Source organism: Castor canadensis, chromosome 7, assembly GCF_047511655.1.
Source record: "Castor canadensis chromosome 7, mCasCan1.hap1v2, whole genome shotgun sequence".
NCBI lineage: Eukaryota > Metazoa > Chordata > Mammalia > Rodentia > Castoridae > Castor > Castor canadensis.
This window is the reverse complement of record NC_133392.1, coordinates 163,018,774-163,037,740: the sequence shown is the minus strand read 5'-3', so window position 1 is coordinate 163,037,740 and position 18,967 is coordinate 163,018,774. Positions and strand designations below refer to the sequence as shown.

General features: G+C 56.4%; 1 protein-coding gene and 1 long non-coding RNA gene across 7 annotated transcripts in view; one reads left to right on the top strand and one right to left on the bottom strand.

Moving 5' to 3' along the window:
• Positions 1-105: 105 nt before the first annotated feature.
• On the bottom strand, positions 106-7,448 carry LOC141425060 (uncharacterized). The gene is made up of 3 exons (XR_012450171.1): positions 7,314-7,448; positions 6,093-6,189; positions 106-4,806 (listed from the first exon to the last, which is right to left on the bottom strand). It is a non-coding gene; the product is annotated as an uncharacterized lncRNA (long non-coding RNA).
• The window catches only part of Samd11 (sterile alpha motif domain containing 11), an 18,032-nt gene continuing 5,665 nt past the window's right edge, over positions 6,601-18,967 (top strand). For all 6 annotated transcript variants that reach the window (XM_074081652.1, XM_074081651.1, XM_020162486.2 and 3 more), the window contains exons 1-5: positions 6,601-7,611; positions 8,602-8,693; positions 12,059-12,240; positions 12,845-12,895; positions 16,761-16,885. In XM_074081652.1, coding sequence (XP_073937753.1) covers positions 7,095-7,611; positions 8,602-8,693; positions 12,059-12,240; positions 12,845-12,895; positions 16,761-16,885 — 967 coding nt within the window. In that variant the 5' untranslated portion in view covers positions 6,601-7,094. The remainder of the gene's footprint in view (positions 7,612-8,601; positions 8,694-12,058; positions 12,241-12,844; positions 12,896-16,760; positions 16,886-18,967) is intronic.

The window sequence follows — 18,967 nt, the reverse complement described above, 5'->3', positions numbered from 1 at the left end:
CTGAGCCACAGCCTCCCCCTCGCTGGAGAGGCTGCAATCCTTTATTGCACAAATTATTAACGACCAGAGAATGAATGACTGTAATCAGATCAGGGCTGCCAGCACTCTTCATTTCATTTATTTGTATAAATCCTGAAGTCAGGATCTGCCCTGAGCTGAGAGCCAACCTCCTGCTGGCTGGGTGCCCAGGCCCCTGACAGGGCCGCCCCTCCCTCACTCTCCCAGAGGACTCCAGGCGTGATGTTGATGGAGGGCTTGGGGGCCCTGAGCTGGACCCACAGGAACCCCATTCTAGGATGAGCCCAGGCCAGGGTGGGAAATGTCTATGACTGTTCTCAGAGCCAAGGCCACCCATGGTGGGCAGGTCTGAGACTAGGAGGAACTCCCCCATCTCTGGGGGAAAGAGCTCCTCTGCCCTGTCATCATCCTCAGCATGAATGATCCAAGCCAGCCTATCTAATGTTCCTGCCAGGGCCCAGGGCCAGCCCTACCCATGTTCCTCTGTCTCCCCCTTTCTGTGTGCACCTCTCAGGTGGGGTGTCACCTGCCCTCCCCCTTGGTCTTGCTATTGAGCTGCGTCATCCTTCCCTAGGGTCAGGAGTCAGGCTGGTGGAGTGAGCGTATTGTGGTCCTCTCATGAGCCCACTTTCAATCTCATTGACCTCTCGTTATACTATGGTGCATAAATTCAGATTTGGAGATCTTATGTCTCATCATAAATTGGGCTGGCAGACTTCCGATCAACAAGATAAAGCTGTCTCCTGCGAGGTGGGTGTTTTATTAGTCTTGGCCTCACTGCTGCAGGTGGGGGCTGGAATGAGGAGTAGGGCGGGAGCCTCTGCTCTGGAATCCTCCTGCACTGTCAAGACCCAGAAAGTGCCCAGGGCTTGAGTCTCTCCTGTCACCACAGGCCAGGCTTCAGGGACCTGGGCAACCCCTGGACCTGGGATCCCAATGTCCACAGACCCCTCCCCAACACCAGAGTAAGCCTGTTCCCCAAGAGTGTAGCCACATTGGACCCCAGGCTGGGCACCCAAGAGTAACAGTCTCAATAGAGACCCTGTGTGTATACAGGTGTGTAAACATGCAGCATGAACAAGTGTGTGCCCCTCCTCCCATGGTGAACCAGTAGTGGGAAGCAGGCTATGAGACTTTGAGCATCTGTCTGTGCAGTACCTCCCCCCACCCACTTTTGGTCCTGAACCAGAGGTCATGGTACAGAACTTTGGGGCTGTGCAGCACAGGCATCCTGTTCTCATCCAACAGTATCCAGGGCTGCCCCACTGAGACCCCTCAGCACAGCACAGAAGATGAGATGACCCCAAAGGCTTGGCCCTCACACTCAGGCAGCCCTCACAGGATACCCACCCACCAAGATACCCCAAAAGTCCACCAGGGAATGCCATCCATTGGCAATGGGCTCCAGGACTTGGCCTTAGGTGGGCAGGGGGTGGAGGGTAGGCGCCATCTGCACCTTAGGAAGCCAGCCTGGAGCTGACTTGTGGCAAGAAACAAAACCCATTGTCTACCTGAGCTTGCTATCTCTGAAAATCCCCAACATGACAAAGAATTGATGCTGACAAAGTGATGGGAGTGAGGGAAGTGCACCTGGTTCAGGGGTAGTATCCCGTTGGCCCTGGGGGTGAATGAAAGCCTAAAATATGCAACAACTAACATGATGAAGCCCTGTACTCATTTGGGTACAAGTTTCATTATATGAAGAGACCGAAGAGGTTTCCCTGTAAGTCTCCAGTGTCCAGCACTAGGCCCAGCTGCTTCCAGCCATCATGAGGCTCCCTTGGAAGCAACTGGTGCTGCATATGATGGAGTGTGTTCCATGTCAGGTGCCCATGTACACGTTCCCACCCTGCATTAGCAGACCCTGTCCCCATTCTGCATTGAGTGCCTGTGCACACTTTGCTGTTCCGTATCTCACACCTGAATCATATTGCTGTTCCATGTCATACACCTTGCTGCACATTGCACACAGCCCATGCTGGGTCAAGGACATGTGGCACATGGTAGGATTTGGGGTGCACTGGGATCTGCCCCTGGGATGCTTTCAGCTCTCTGGGGCTGGCCTACCTCCTAGCAGGTGGCACATGCACTGGACATTACCCAGGAGGCAGTCAATGCTGTCACCAGGCCACTCTAGCTGGTTTCTCTATTTCAAGATTCCATGTCTGTTTCCTCTAGGCCTGAGATCTGTCCTCTAGGGCCCAGTGAACAAAACTGCCCCTACAAACCCTCACTGGCATACAGAGAAAGCCCTTTGTGAAAGGATCATTGACAGATATCAGGAAACCTAGGGTAGTCAGCACTAGGGATGCAGGATTTCAGGCCACTCCACAGTATGACCCTGCCTGCCCCAGTCATGTCCATGGGGCCTTTGTACCATTTTGTGTTGCTGGGAGGGTACGGAGAACAAAGCCTCCCACCCTACCCATGCACCCCTAGACTCTGACCTCACTACCCAGTCTGGGCAGCACCTACTGAAAACCAAGGATGTCCACCTCAGACGCACCAGGAGATTCTCCCGGGTATGATGAAGAGGTATGGGTACCTCTTACAAGCTTTGGAGACGAGGCCTGTGCAGCTGGGAATGGCTCAGAGAGCTAGGCCCACCCCCTGCCACAGTAGGGTGGCCCCTAATGTGCAGCCCTCAGACTTGACTGAAACCTACTGTGAGCCAAGTTAGTAGGATGGCCAGTACACAGCTGCTGAGTTCAATATGCAACCAGAGCAGCTCTCAGAGGTGGGTCTGGGACAGCCCTTTACTCCTTCAGATGTTTCCTTTTCCCTTCACCCTGCCCCCATGCTTTCTTGGCCTCCAAGCTATATGGAAGGATCTGCTGAGATACCCTCTTCTTTTTCCACCTGGCAGCCTGGCCAAGCCCCCAGCTGAACACACTCTTCTATGGGGGCTGACCTCTGCCCAAAGCAATGCAGACAGTAGAGTGAGAAGGGCAGAGAAGGCAGGGCTATGAGGCTGCTGACCAGGAGGACCTAAGCTCAGGCCACCACAGTTCACCTCTGCACTACCTGCTTCAGTCTCCTCGACATAGCCCCAGTTCAGATGGGACCACAGCACCAGGAAGGCTACCCTAAGCAGGGGCTATCCTGGCACTGTTGGTGGCCAGTAATAGGTGTCTGTCCTGCTGGAGGGAAGGGGCTGAGCTTGCAGACCCAGTGGTTACTGAGGATCCCTGACAGAGCAGCAGTTTCTGGTGCATCAGGGTACATTCAGGTATGCCAAGCATATGTTTGCCAGTGTGCTGCTATATCAGGGTTACTGTGTGTGTTAGCACACTCAAACAGGACCGGTGACTGTCAGTGCACAGAAAGTGATGTACCTGTGTTGCATATCCCTGTGAGAACCTGCCAGAGTCCCTGCATGTGCACATCTGGAAGGGCAGTCTTGCTGACACACCCACAGGAGTGGGGAAACTGATCTCAGAGTCATCTCTACTCCTTTAGGGGGCAGAGGTCAGGGTCAGTAGACAGCCAGGTCTTAGAAACACCTTTATGTATCCTGAGAGATATGTGGCCTGTAGCAAGCTCAGTCAGCCAGAAGCTCAGCAGATCTCAGAAAGGAAGCTCCTCTGTGTCTAACTGGGACACATTCCAGGAGGTTCTGGTTCTTTGCAGAAATGTCTGAGGGAGCCCCAGCTGATTTGCCACTAACCCTTGACCTTCTAGGTTAACCCTCCATAGTCCAACTGTGCTGCCAAGAAGCTTGGCATGCTGTCTTGGCAGAAGACCTTGTGGACCTGGGTCTGTCTGATGCTGGTGTCTGCAGGTCTGGTGTCTGTGTGCTTTATGTACAGGTCTTGGAGTATTTGCAATTCATCTGTGCTGTTTGTAGCGAAGCTCCTTGCCTGTGTGGGCAGTCCTATGCATGCATATTCAGGAGCTGATGAGGTGGCACACAGGTGAAGGGCATGACTCACCTGTGCTTGCTGTCTATACTTTCAGCATGTGTGCATGCATGCATTTGCTAGTAGCTGGGCACCTGTGTACACAGGTATGACTCCTCACAGCTCAGTGACCCTTGGGTCCACACTTGCGGGCCCATATCTCTGTCCCTGCCTGTCTCCCTGCCCTGAAGGGGGGGTCTGAGCCTGCTCCACATTCAGCCCCAATCACCAGAGGCCCTGGGCTAAGGCTGAGGGCAGGCCAGGCCTCTGCTCGCCCACACCTACTGACTTGGCACCAGTGTGCTAAGAGACACCTCACCCCATCTCTGAGTGTCTCTTCCTGGGGTTCTACCAATCTGGGCTCAGTAAATGGCTGATTAATAAACGGATGAACCCAGGCACTCCCCGATGGGTCAAGGCAGCGAGGGGCCTGTGACCCTTCTCCCCTAGGATGTCTCGGGTCACCCGTCTGCCCCAAAGCTGCCGCCTCCGAGGTTATTTATGACCCTCCTCCTCCTCCCACAGCGGTGCTCCTGCCTCAGCCCGGCGGCGGAGGGTTACCAGCAGGGGGATCAAGAGCAGCGACAGCTAGGCGCCCGGCTGGCAGGCGGGGCCTCGCTGGCGAAGGAGGGGCTGTGGAAGGAGGGGCTGTAGTTTGGGATGATTTTAGAGCCGGAAACTGTCTCTCTGGCCTCTACTCCGATCTGAAAAGCGCAGAGGACAGTGGAGTCCAGATGTCCTGCCCCGGACACAGGTGTAGGCAGTGTGATGTCCCCAATGAGGAAACTTGGTCTGGGACAGAGGTGTCTTGCTCCCACGAAGAAGATGTGGAGGAGGTCCAGATAGGTCCTCCAGCTTTGAACCCAATTGGTCTTTTCAAGAAGGGACCCTGGAAGGGATAGGCCAGCAAGACTGATAAGCGGTTAGGCTGAGTGGGTGGGGGCCCTCCACCCCTCCTGAACAGCTCAGGCGCCAGGCTGGGCATGATGAAAGAAGCCAGTGTGCGGGGGTTCCATCAGCCCAGGGCCATGCAAGCTACCTTCTCAGATCTGTGTCCCAAAGACACAGGGTAAGAGTCAAGAGACCCAGGCTCCTCACACAGGTGCAGAGGAACATGAGAAACTGTGACAGGGGAGCTGTCTGGCTAAGCTGTAGGGTCAGGGCTGTGGGCACATACTGGCCCAACAGTTGGCCTGTGGTCAGACCTGATGGCCTCTCTGTGTATGCCACAACCACCCATTAACGTGATGACTTCTCCAAGTTGAGGAGATGCACCCATTAGACATGGAGGCATCTACCTTAGAGCAAGAAACAGGCCATGCAAGGTGGCAAGGGGGCTTGTGGGCTGTCACACCTTGGGTCAGGGATGTGCTGGTGTCTAGGTTGCAGACAGGGTGAGGGAGCCAATAGTGGAGAGGATAAGAGGGTCACCCTCCTCCCCACATGGTGCCTCAACCCCAGTCAAAGGCTCAAAAGTGGTATTCTGGCTCCCAGCAACATTCCTAGTCTAAGCAAAGCATGTCTGGCACAGACCTCAGCCCCAGGTCAGCCAGGGGTGGCGGGTGGTTGGGATGAGGTGGCAGCATTAGTCAGTGAGGGGAAAGTAGAGTGATCCCGGTGGCCAGTGGCCACTTTTATGCCAGCTGGTGCTGGGTCACTAGGAAAGGGGAGGGGCAACTCCCCAGCCCCTCCACGAAAAGAGATTCTTGTGCAAATAAGCCTGTGATCATGCTCACGGGGATGCCCTGCCAGGGGTGATCTCAGGAGACAGGGGTTGGCTTTGGGCCACTTTCTAGTGTATTCAACTGGAGATACCAGAGAAAGACAAGCAGGTCTTTCTCTGCTTGATAACAGTCAACAGCTGTTATCAGCGCCCTGGGGTCTCAATTTCCCTTCATGCCACTCCCTCCAGATTCCATATAAAATCAGGCCAGTGTGTTTCGGGGAGGGAGGGGGCTGCAGGAAACTGATCAGTTGGGCAACTGGCCCAACTGACCTGCCCCTGCAAGGCACCAAGGTGGACATGGGTGTGGCAGATTCCCCTTCCCCATTGTTTTGTCTAGAGGGGGCAGAAATGTGCTGGTGTACACACTCCCTGGGTCAGCTGCCCCATTCCCCACCCACAGCAGGATCTATCATCAACACAAAAAGATGTAGGGCATCTTTTTGCCCTACATCATGGTTTTGACACTGTACTGGAAGCAGACATCCTCATCTGAAACAGTTGTGTGTCATCAGACGTTTGCTCCACCTCTCTGTTTCAGGCCCTCATCTGTAAAATGGAGATATAAAGAGACCTTAGTGATCAAGTGCACTAACTGAGTGGGTAGTAACCAAAACCATCCACAACCCAAAACCTCAGACCCTGCATATGCAGAGGCACCTAGCAGTCACCCTGCCCAAGGTGCAACCTGCCCAAGAAGTGGGGAGACCATCTAGTCGTCCTCCAGCAAAAGCCCTACTAGGCTGGATCGCATCCTGCCCCCAACCTCCGCCCCACTTGGGGTCATGGACTCAACATGCACCACCCCAGGGCAGTCCTGTCTCGAACCCCCACCCCCTCCCGCCCGAGCCCAGTCGGCTGTCACGCATCCCCCACCGGAGCCCGAGCCCGCCTGCCGCGCCGGGGCCGTTTAAATGGGCCAAGTTGTGGCGGCGGCGGCGGCGGCGGCGGCGGCGGGTCTCCCAAGTCCCCGCCGGGGAGGCGGGCGCGCGCCAGTGGACTCGGGTGCGCCGCCGGGAAGCAGGGCGGGGCGGGGGCTTGGGACCCCAGGCAGGGCGCGGGACTGGCGACTCTGCGTCGCCTCACTGCCTGGCTCAGCCCAGCTCCATCCAGCGTACGGGCCACCGACTGCCTTGGGGCGCGAGTGCAGGTGGACTCCCGACGCCCTGCGGAGCTCCAGGGTCCTAGAGTGGCGACGCGGGGCGAGCCGAGCCAAGATCAATAGCGGCTCCGGCACCACCATGCCTCCGGCCGCCGAAACCCCGCCAGCCGGTGGGGCAGCAGTCCTGGACGGCCTGGTGGGCAGCACAGTGGCGGCAGCTGCGGACGCCGGGACGCAGTAGCGGGCGGGGTGGGCACCTCCAGAGCCCCCCGACCGGGAGAGCTAACTCCAGCTTCGGCCAGAGTAAGTCGTGCCGGCGGCGGAGAGCCAGCTGAGGGACCACCGGCGCGCCATGCCGGCAGTCAAGAAGGAGCTCTCTAGCCGCGAAGACTTGGCTCTGGCCCTAGCCACCTTCCACCCGACCCTGGCCACACTGCCGCTGCCGCCGCTGCCCGGCTACTTGGCGCCACTGCCCGCAGCCGCAGCCCTGCCCCCGGCCGCCTCGCTGCCCGCCTCGGCCGCGGGCTACGAGGCACTGTTGGCTCCGCCGCTCCGCCCCCCGCGCGCCTACCTTAGCCTGCACGAGGCCGCGCCGCACCTCCACTTGCCTGGAGACCCGCTGGCCCTCGAGCGATTCTCAGCCAACGCGGCTGCTGCACCGGATTTCCAGCCGCTGCTGGACAACGGTGAGCCGTGCATCGAGGTGGAGTGCGGCGCCAACCGCGCGTTGCTCTACGTGCGCAAACTCTGCCAGGGCAGCAAGGGCCCGTCCATCCGCCACCGCGGCGAGTGGCTCACGCCCAACGAGTTCCAGTTCGTCAGCGGCCGCGAGACGGCCAAGGACTGGAAGCGCAGCATCCGCCACAAAGGTGCGGCCGCCGTGGGGGCACGAGCCGCCGCCGTCCCTCCTTCCCTCCCCGGGACCCGTGGGTCCCGGAACCCCCACTCTGCCACCTGGGAAACCTGATTTCAACCCAGAGGGGGCGCTGCAGCCGCAGGTCTACCTTGGGGACCTCCCCCACCCCTGCCCCCACATAGTCGACTTAGTAGATACGGCAGATCACGCTTGGCCTCCACAGGCTCCCAGCCGGGTCCACTGCGCCCCAGGGCTCCAGGCCACCCACTGGCAGCTCCCTTGCTATAAAGGTCTTTTCGAGGACTGAAGGCAGGGGAAGTTTACGGGAACTCGGGGGAGACCAGCTGGGAGAGACGCCTCTCCGTGGTCGCGGAGCCACGGGTGCGGCGGGAGTTGAGGGGAGCACATGCGGCCAGGGTGCGAGTGCGCGCTGGTGGAGGCTGCAAAGGCAGGTGGGAGTACCGGAGCCCGACCTGTTTGGATCGTGACACCGAAGGTGCGACGCGGAGGGCCTGACCCAGTCACTGGATTTAGAAAGTTAGGAACGAACCCAAGAGTGTTCGTTCGCTCTGGAGGTTCGCACCCCGTGTAGCTGCCCCTTTCCTGCTTTGAGGGGAAAACGCAGGCCCTGTCCCTCCGGCGACGCTCACCTGCTACCCAATCGACCTTCCTCCACCCTGCCGCGGGTCCCGCGGGACCGGCTTGGAGAGGATGGAGGGCGGGAGGAGGGTGCCGAGGGCGGGAAGGGGCCGCCCTTCCTCAGGGGAGGACGCTTGCTCAGGACTTGAGTTTCAGAGCCCAACAGCTCCCAGCCGCGTCCGCGAGGGTGGGGCAGATGGCAGGCTCGGAAGTTGCCAGACGTTAGTGTGGGAGATTGTGGTGAATTTCTTGCACCTGCTGGAGGTGGGGACTTGCTGCTGACTCTGCCGCAGAAGCGCCGGCGCATGCCGATGTTACCTATGCCTGGCTGTTCATTCATGGGTTCTACTTGGTCTCCTGGCAGGGAAAAGTCTGAAGACGCTTATGTCCAAAGGGATCCTTCAGGTGCACCCCCCGATCTGCGACTGTCCCGGCTGTCGAATATCCTCGCCAGTGGTGAGACAGGAGATAAGCTGGGGCTGGGGGTGCTGCTCCTCCCCTTTATACTCCTAACCTCAACTCTGCATGTGTGCTCCTAGAGGAAGCCTCCCAAAGGCAAATGGGCTGGGGGGTTGCTTTGTGTTCTCCAAGCCTGTACCTGGAAAGGAGAAGGAATCCCAGGTGCAGGAACCCTCCAGGGTTGGATGTTGAGTGGGTCCTGCCTGTTCTGCAGCATTCTGTCCCTCCACACCCTATCTTGGCGTCCTGGGAACAGCTCAGGATCCAGGATCTTCCCTCTGGATAGTGTCATTCAACTTGGGATTGGGGACACCCCTGGCTCAGGTCTGGAGGTCACCATCTGGCCCAGCTAGGAGAGTTGCTGGTTCTGGCGTTGGGCTCATTCTGGGGTATAACAGTGCTAGCTGACTTGAAATGCATTCTGGGGTGGCCTCAGGCATGAGAGTGAGTGATTTGTGTCTCTGGGGTGCTAAGGGCTGGATCCTGCCCTGCAAGAGCCTTGATGTTTAAGTGTCCTGGTAAGAGAGCCAGGTCAGAGTAAGAGTATTTATAGTGTGTGCATCCAGAGAGCTGGCAGCTGGCTGGAGGACCCCTACCCCCAAGATAGGCAATCCGTTGATGGCCTGTGAAACAGGAGAGATTGAGGAGCAAGCATGCTCACCACCAGGCAGGGAGAGTTGGAGGATTGATCTGAAAAGGAAATTGCCTCTGGAGAGGGACCAAGTTAGAGCCCCTAAGAGGAAAGAGCTAATCAGCAAGTCACTAGGCTAGGGCTGCTGTTCCTGGATCCACCTCACTTCCCTCCTGCAGGAAGGGACAGGAGAGGCAGAGGTGCCCAGAGGACCCAGGTAGCCCTACCTTAGGTTTATTTGGGGAAGGGGGGCTGGGTGTGGGGTGTTCTGGGTTCTTCGTGGGTCCTGAGAACCATGGCCTGGGCAGACTGGAAATCCCCATACAACCTCAGGCCACCACACGCACTGACTTCCCACCAGCGGATGGCATAAGAACTCCACAGGCAGGTTGCACCGTCATCTGTACCGTACCCGCAGCATAAGAAGCCAGGGTCTCCACTGTTGTACCCCTGCAATTAACTGAAGTTGGAGAGGGGTGCCCTGAGTTACTCGGGGGTCTGTTTTCTGTTTGGGTGGGAGGGGCCCTGCTGCTCAACCTGCCATCCTCTGAGGCCTCCCACATGAGGTGGTAGCAGGTGACTGGGGCCCATCGTCAGCAACCCCCTCACCTTGAGTGGGACCCTGTAATTTAGAGAGAACTGAGGCTGCTGCCTACCTGGGATTCCCTGTCATTGCCCAGGAACAACTCAGACCTGGACCTGCCTCTTTTGAACCTGGTCACCCTATGGTCCCCCTTCTCTCCAGCCTCTACGTTTCGGACACTGATGCTGTCTTCCCTACACCCATGCCAGGCCCTCAGTTGTGTATCTATATCACAGATACTCCAGGGGCAGAATATGGGTGTGTATGTGGCTTAGGAGACATGTACAAGGTACCCACTCCTGCTGTCTAATGAGAGCCCAAGTTCTCAAATCAGGGGTCCAGTTGAGGAAGGATCTGGGCAGGGCCAGGGAAGCCATCTGGGTTCTCAGTGCCCCTCCCCATGGGATGCCCCCCCACCTACCCCAGGTACCCTCAGGGCATGGCAGGGGGATGATGGGCTTCAGTGATGGGCTCTATTTGTCATGGTGCTGGCAACAGCCTGGGTTCCATTCCAGCCAGCCAGTTCTGGCCCCCCTCCAACTCTCATAGCCCTCACGTCCTCCTCTTCCCTGTCCCACAGATGAGAGACAGAGAAATGTTTCATTTTCTTCTTAAAAGAATATTTTACTTAAAGCAGAAAAGTGGGAGAGGACAGAGTGCAGAGCTGCTGAGGTTCTGGCAGGCTGAGGAAGGGCAGAGCATACCAAATGCTGGGGCTGTTGCAAATGATGCCTTGTGCCTGGCTGACAAGGGCCTAGGGCATAGATGGGTACTCACCCCTGCAGAAGGGTACTCTGCTGTTGTTGGAATAGTGCAGGGCCATGGCCAGAAAGGGGCATAGAATAGACCCTATCATCTTCAGGTCTGCCATTAGACCCTAGTGGCCCACCCCACCCTCCCTAGTGCTGCTGGGTCTATCTCACCAACTCCGTGGCAGAGGATAAGGAATGGTATCTTGGGCAGGCCCCAGCAGATCCCTGAGGGCAGGTGCAGTGGAGACCTTTGCTTGCAGTGCCCAGAAGAGGGTACTGCCCAGACTGAGCCTTGCTTCTGGACGTGATGGTAGTTCTGTGTCTGAAGAGATAATTTTGCGCTGGAGGAAAGGATACTGCACAGTAGCCCATCACTGGATCTAGAATGACCTAGGGGCAGGACCCTCCCTACCCCCTTCCTCCTTAAGCTCATGGGTGTGGTGAGGACCTCTGGGGGTGGGTGATCAAGGAGACCCTGAAGACTGAAGAGAGGAAATTTGATATTCTCAAGGGCTGTGCCACTCCAAGCCAGCAACCTGTTAACAAATAAGAAAAAGCCTGCCCGCTGAAAAATAATTAATGAACTACCTTTTTTCCCCAAGAGGCAAAAAGACCCAAAGACACAAAGCTAAAAAAGGCCCAGAGATAGAGCATGCACTCACTCACTGCTCTGTGCAGTGCTGAATGTCTGTCCACTGGTACATGTGCATGAGCTATATGTACACAGAGCCCCCAGCTAAAGGCACCCACACTTGCACTGTGTGTGGGTGCAGGGGGAAAGAGAAAAGAGCTTTGTGAAAAGTTCTATCATATAGGGCCCATGGGACAAAAGATTTGGGCTGGTCAGAGTTCCTCTTCAGGCAACCTGTGAATGCCAGGCTTACAGTTTGCAAGGACCAGTGACTCAGGCAGCTGCCATCAATTCCCCTAGGTCCCAGGCTGCCCCTGAGCTGGTCTCTGCTTGGTGCTAACAAAATAGAAAAGAGCGCTGGGGTTGTAACTCAGTAGCAGAACATTTGTCTAGCCTACACTGGTTCAGTTCCCAACACCACAAAAAAAAAAAAGTGTCAGTTTCAGGGACTGGCAGAGAATATGGCAGGATTTCAGGCAGATACATGCACAGGTTCCTGTTCATCCATCAGGACCAACCTAAGAGCCTTGCCCCAGGCTACACACAGACCCCAGCAGACTCAAGAAGGGAGCCAAGAAGGCAGGGTCTACCAGCTGTGAGCACCTCTCCCTCAGGCTGACCCTGCAAAGCAGAGCTGGGCTGGAGCCTGCTGGCTTCCAATGCCCTTTCTCATTGGCTAGCCTGCAGCAATTCAACCCCTGCACCTTGACCCAGGCTGGGACTTAGGGCCTGGCGCAGCCTAACCTCCTCTTCCTACCTGTCCAGAACCGGGGGCGGCTGGCAGACAAGAGGACAATCACCCTGCCCGCTGTGCGTGCCCTGAAGAAGGAGAGGACTCCCAGCTTCTCCACTAGTGATGGTGACAGGGATGGAAGTGGCCCCGTTTGTGGGCGGCAACCAGGCTTGAAGCAGGAGGATGACCCGCACATCCATATCATGAAGAAAAGGTATTTGATCTGGGGCCAGGACAGAAGACTCAGGGCTCCCTTAGGGGTAAGGCATCAAGGCAAGGGGTCTTCTGGGGATGCTGCTGTGACCAGGGGGTGCATAAGCAGGAGCTGCTTCCTCTCATTGTCTGGTCTTGCTTTCCCCTCCTACCTGTCCTGTGCAGGGGTCACTTTTGGATGGAGGGTCAGCAGCAATGGGGCAGGGGCCTGCACCTACCTGAGATGATGTTCTGACTCTCCTATGGGTGGCTGCTGTGGGGTTTACTCTCTGAAGTGGTTCCACACTGGCCAGAGCAGCTGCAGCAACTAGGAATTTGGTTTGAGTTGAATGAGTACTGTACAGAGGAAACATCAGTTCCCAGCTTAGCACGGGTTCTTCTGGGGGGCAAGGTCCAGGACTGTTCCACTTAGTCTTTGGTGAGGCCAGGCACTGGCTCCTGCCTGGCTGGTGGGAGCTGCAGCAGGCTGAACTGAGCATAGGGGGCCACTCCTCAGCCACTGCCCTAGCTGCTGGTGCATCAGGGCACTGGAGGCAGGTCACACATACTGTGCAATCCAGGCGGGGTCCTAGAACCACACTGATCCCCCTCTTCTCTCCCTGCAGAGTCCACACTCACTGGGATGTGAACATCTCTTTTCGAGAGACGTCCTGCAGGTAGGAGTCCAAGCTGACTAGGCTTTTGCCAACACTGTATGGGCACCAAGGAATTTGTTCTGCTTCCCTTGGGCCTGCTTTTAAATCCTTAAGCCACTTGCTGGTCCTCTCTCCTCTGCCCATGGTCTCCTGTCTTGTCCACTGTCCCTGCTAATGGGAGCCAGTGTGGGTCCAGACTCTGCCAGATTTTCTGTGTGTGCTTCTTGCTCAGCTTGGGAATCAGGTGGCACAATGCCTATCTCAGCCACGTACAGACTTGTGCCAGACCTTGGGACCAGCACAGGTAGAGTTCTGAGCATGCCAGTTTTTGGAGCCATAGTGCATGCTGCCCCCCACCCCCACAGGACTGTCTACTAGCACCCATCTGCTTAAAAATGAGGCCATGACCTCCCCCTCCAACCCTCCTGCTATGTGAGAATTCTGATGTGTGGGTTGGGTCTTGAAGGATGTGTAGGAGTTCACTAGGGAAAGCTGGGAGGAGTCTACAAAACTATGGAGGAATGATGGAAGAGGATGTAAGGTGCTGGGGGCATGGCTCAAGTAGTAGATCCTGAGTTCAAACCCTAGCACTGAGAGAGAGAGAGAGAGAGAGAGAGAGAGAGAGAGAGAGAGAGAGAGAGGAAGAAGAAGGAGAGGGAGGGAGAAGGGGAAGGGGGGAGGGGAGGGAGGGAACAGGACGAAGAGGGAGAGAGGGGGAGAACTTGGCAGGTTTGGCCCAGTGAAAGGCTATAAAGGTCTGGGCCTTGGATGCTAGCCCTGACAGACTTTGTCCTCCAGGCAGGGGGAGCCACAGAAAGTTCTTGAGCAAAGAATTGACTAGGTGTGTGTCTTGAAAAGATGCTTCTGAAAGCCCCCCTTGCCTGACAGGTTGGGGGTTTAATAGGTCCACATGGATTCAAGTGGCTGTGGAAGTAGGATGGGAGCTGCAAATCTAGGATGTAGCAAAGACATGAAAATGAAGGCGTGGCAAAGAGGCTGGGGAACCCAGGTTACTAGCTCCTGAGAAGCAGGAGGTTGTCAGTCTATGAGCAGAGCCCAGCTGTGGTTTCTGGCTAGTGGGGTCCAGTCTTACCCTGTGGCCTCCAGGGGTATGCCACAGGAAATGTCCAACCTGGGGGCTATGGCCTCAGGGGAGGACCAGTCTCTGTGGTCACAGCTGTGAGGGTTGGCAGGCTGCAGGAGGGAAAGAATTGGCTCCCTGCCAGATGTGTTATTATTTATGTCTTTGAAAATGTCTGGATCCTGGAGCCAAATTACAATAAAAACATCTTTAAACTTATTTCCACCTCATTTTGGAGTTGCCAGCTCAACTGATCATTTTTATGAACCGTCATGAACATTGATGACATTTTATGAGCCTTTTACTCCGGATGCTACAGGATAAATTTGTCAGCCAGGCCCTGTAGGGAACCCAGTGGCTGGGCCTCCCCTGTAAGATTGGCTCCTCCCACCTCCTCATGTCCACCTGGCCTTGGTGGGGAGGCCCTGTGTCCAGTTTAGGATCTGTCATGGTACTGACCACTGTAGCCTGGTGCTCCTCAGAGAGGCCAGGCCTACATCAGTGGCCTCTTGGTCCTACAGAGGCCCTGAAGGCCAGCATAACTTTCTGGATTCTACCAAAGTGAAGATTGCAGCTGGAGAGTCAGGTACAACTTGCCAGGGAAAACTGACAGTCATCTGCTAATGGCCCAGCATCTGGACAGGGAAGGCTGCAGGCAGCCAGGGCCAGCTGTCTTGCTACTCCCACCTGGCTCTTTGTTTCATCCTTTCAGCCTGTTCATCTGTCCTTCTATCTCCAGACTCTTGTCTGTGCATTCATCTCTGTTTGTCACTCTCCACTTGTCTGTTTGCCTCCTTCCATTGATCCATCTGACCATCCATCTCTGTACCTGCCTGCTTGGATGAGCAGAGACCCAGGGCTACTCCTGCTACCCTGCAAGCCTTCCCTGCCATAGTCTCTAACATCCCCAGGCCCCCCAAGCTGGTGGGGAGAGAGGCAAGCCTGGATTGCAAGGTGTTGAGGGGGGAGCCCTGGGAGGGGCACTGGGCCAGTCCTCTTGTTTTTCTGGCCTACCCACACCCCTCCCCCTGTAGTCTTCTGGCTCTTTCCTGACCCCCAGGTCCCCTCATAATATAGCCTCTTGAGACCCTTGTGGGCTTCCTCCAGTATGTGGTAGGTGTGGAAGGTGCTTTGTGGCTTCAAGAAACCCCCATTGTGATACCTAGAGCAAATCATGGGATTTCAATCTGGTTGTGTGGAGTATCTGCTGATCTTTGCACAAAACCAGCATAATTTTTTCAGTGAGTAACCAAGTGCCTAGAACAGATTTTTAGTGCCAGGCTGCCTTGGTGCCCAAGAAGCAAACCACCAAAGTTAGAGGCTAGTGTAGAAGCTAAATGCAAGTCTTGTTCCCACCTGTTGTTGCCCCATGGGGCCCCCCTTCTTCCTCTCAGTGCCTGGTGGTCCCAAGTGTATGGAAGAGCTGACGGCAGCTGCTCAATGGCCCTCACCTTCTTACTGCAGGCCAGGCTGGGTTCACAGAGAGCAGACTTTCTGCCCTCATTTTTGAGTCTTTGGAAGCCGGTTCACCTCTCGATGTCAGGGACACCAGAAGAGGGTCCTTGTGGGGAGCAACTCTGTGGCTGCTTAAGCCTGTGCTGGACCAGCTCATGACTCCCTCTCTATGCTGAGGATAGCAGTTCTCTCTGACACCCCCGCATGTATGAGGATGGTGGGGATGAGCCAGTTAATCCCATAAAGTACTTATTCCCCCTTCTGCCCTCAGGCCTACACGGGGGTGGGGAAAGAACTGCATCTGGGTCTCTGGGTTTCAGGGCTAGGGCCTCTTGGGGTATCTGCTGCTGAAACTGATCTGCTTAGGGGCCAGTCCTGGATTAGCCCAGCTCCAGTCAGTCCAGTCAGGGGCCGGGGGCTATTTAATGAGGTTCAGGGTTGGTTCCCAGGTCATTGCCTGGAGATTTTGCCAGCACCGGCACTGCTGAGGAGGCTGCTCTGCCACAGGTGGGCTGGGAAGGGCTTGTGCTGGGTGCTGGGTACAGCTGCTCCTGCCCTGACCTGGCTTTGGTTTCCTATGGTTCCTTTCTGTATTGATGTGGGGGTGCTCACAGAACCCTGGTGTGAGGTGCCCCCTGCCACCTTCCCACACCCTCTCCTCTCTGGGGCTTTATATGGATGAGGATTCAGCTGACTCAGCAGGAAGGCAAGACATGAGGGAACAAATTGTTAAATGCATGTTTATTCCAAGCCAAAGGGGCTTTGTGATCCCTAGTGTGTCCTGGGCCCACAGTGGGCATGGGCTGTGTGTCTGTCACCTGTACCTGTTTGCACTGTGTGTGTGAACATGGGTCTTGTCAGCTTCAGAACTTTGGTCTGAACCTGCTGCCTTGTTTGAAAACACCAGGGTCTGAATGCTTGCAAGTTTTAGTCAAAATGGTATTTGCCATGTTCTTGCTGCTGGAGCCAGCAGCATACATGTGACAACTTGTCTTCTCTGGGCCTGTCCTGCAGGAGTCAGGACACCTGGCTGCCCGAGGCAGGGAGCAGGGCACAGGGCTGTTCCCTCTGCAGAGAATGATGGCAGGAGGGGCCACCCTGGCTCTGTAGCCAGCTGGGAGCTGTGGTGGGGTCTAAGTGCCAGGTCTCTGCTCCACTTTGGTCTGCTTGGTGGGTGTGCACACATGCAGCATCACAGGCCCCATGCAGAGGTGTGCACATAGCATCATCACACTGTGTGCACCATCCCTGAACCATGTACTCCCATGTTTGCACTGGTCAGGCACTCGCTGTTTCAGGCTTATGACCTGTGTTGATGCTCATGGCCTGTCTTGTCTTGCTCTGCTGCAGCCAGGACAGCAACCTCCCCACCCTCATATCCAGCATACATCGAAGCCGCCACCTCGTTATGCCCGAGCATCCAAGCCGCTGTGACTTCACGAGAGGCAGTGTGGAGATTGGCCTGAGACCCACAGGTGAGGAGCCCAGGGGTCCCCAGTTTGAGGATGGGGCTGTGGAGCCACAGCCACTCAGCCCAAGGACAGCCCTCCCTCCCTGAGTTTCTGCTCAGCAGCTCTCAACATCTTGGCTGGCAGCCAGGGAGGCCAGCAGAGGAGGTGGGAGGTGTGAGGCCGCTGTCCCCTGGGGCTCCATGTGATAGTAATTGTGTTAATCCCAGCCAGCAGACAGGCTGCAGAGGAGGTGGCTCCACTATGGCTGTTGTTGGGGCGGGCTTGGAGTGGCCAAGATCCACCACCCTCTCCTCACAGGGGCAGACACTGAGCAAGCCTCTCAGAGGCTAGGAATACTCACCCCAGAACAGCTCACAATGGGCAGAAATATGTTCACCCCACAAAGCATGCCTGGCCTTGGTCTTGCCTCCCTGGGGTCCCAGACATATACAGCAGGGGTTCAGAAGGTACTGGCCCAGGGACTCTGGACTACCGAGGAACCTGGGTTATGGAGGCTACAGGAGCTGAGGGCAGGGTAGCCCATGACCATGGTATTCCCAGTGGAGCAGGCTGGGGGTATAGTGAGTCTCAGGGGACCTTGGGGTCCTCTGTCTTGGGCCCCCAGGTAGGGATGTTTCCAGTGGGTGGCTGTAGTGCTCAGGAAGGCTGAGTGGGTGTGGTCTACCACCCTAGGCACCTCTATCAGAACATCATGTGCCTGGAACGCTTTGTGGGCTGGGGTAGGGGACTGCTTCTGAAGGGATGGAGGCCTGGTGGAGGCGCTGAGCAGGCTGATAAAATCTAATTGCCACATCGATCGCCAAGCTGAGGGAGCCCCACAATGATTGAGATGTTATGAGCCTGCAGGCCCTCCCCTGTTCCTGAACATGGAGACCTCCTCAGGTGACAAGGACTCATGTGAGTGTGTGTGCTTGTGCATACACAGGCTTGGGGCCACCACTCACCCATATGTCCTCATCTGCTGCTCCTGGCCAGGCACTCTGTTTTCTTTGGCACTGCATACAGGGGTTGTCCTCTCCCTGGGGGTGTCTCTGCCTGCTACCACATCTTCCAGTAGCCCAGCAGATACTCACTGCTGCCTGGGTCCTGGGCAGGAAGGGTCAGAGAGGTTCAAGGACTCAGAGTAGCTCTTGTGATTGGGTATCTGCCCCTGGGTATACTGCCTGTTCCTGTCACCAGCTTCCCCAGAGGTATCTGTGAGTGAATGTGGCACCCTCAAGGCAGCCATAGTACTGGATCTCATGTGAGGCACTCCCACCCCAGGATCAGCTTTGACTCAGCTTTCCAAGAGCAGAGTATAGCCCCAGTAACCCCCACAGGAAGGAGAGGAGGATCTTCCACTGTTGAACTGGGAACAGACTGTTGTGAAGGGAGCCCTTGCCTAACCGTAGAAAGGGCATGCGAGAACAGGGGTGTGGGCAGCAGGTGTGGAATGAAACCCATCTCCCTGCCTGCTCTGCTGCCACCTCTCCTCCCTGCTGGGCTCTGACATGCTGCTTGTAACCCCAAGTGCAGCCCAGTGCCCTCCATCATCCACTGAGTCCATCTGCCCTAATCCATCACTGGAGGGACCCCTCATCCAGGCAGTGGGGACTGTCCCTCTCTTTGGAGCAGGGCCTGGGCTAGCTGGCCAAACTGGTGGCAGTGAGGTGGCTGAGATCAATAAGTTATTAGCACCATTCTGTCAGCCGTAATGTGAAGATTGATCGGCACTCTTGCGGGCCCGCACTTCCCTAGCCTGATAAAAATGACAGATTAAAGGAATAAGAAAAGGAATTAGGCTCTGGAGCTGGGTTGGGAGGGGCACAGGATTGGAAACCTAACTTGCTGAGGTATCATAGAGGGTGTGGGTCACCCAGGGGGCAGCCCCTCACTGCCTCCCCCTGCTCATGACGATGTGGAAGGGCAGAGGCAGCACCACTCTGCAAGAGACCCCAGTCTCCTAGCCAAGGGCTCAGGAGGAAGTAGGGGAATGTAGGGTATGCTGTGTGGGCCCGAGAGAAGACATAGGGGGGCTGGGCCTATCCTAGTGCTGGCATGTAGGGGTTGCACATAACATATGACCTGCTCAGGGAAGCCCTCAGG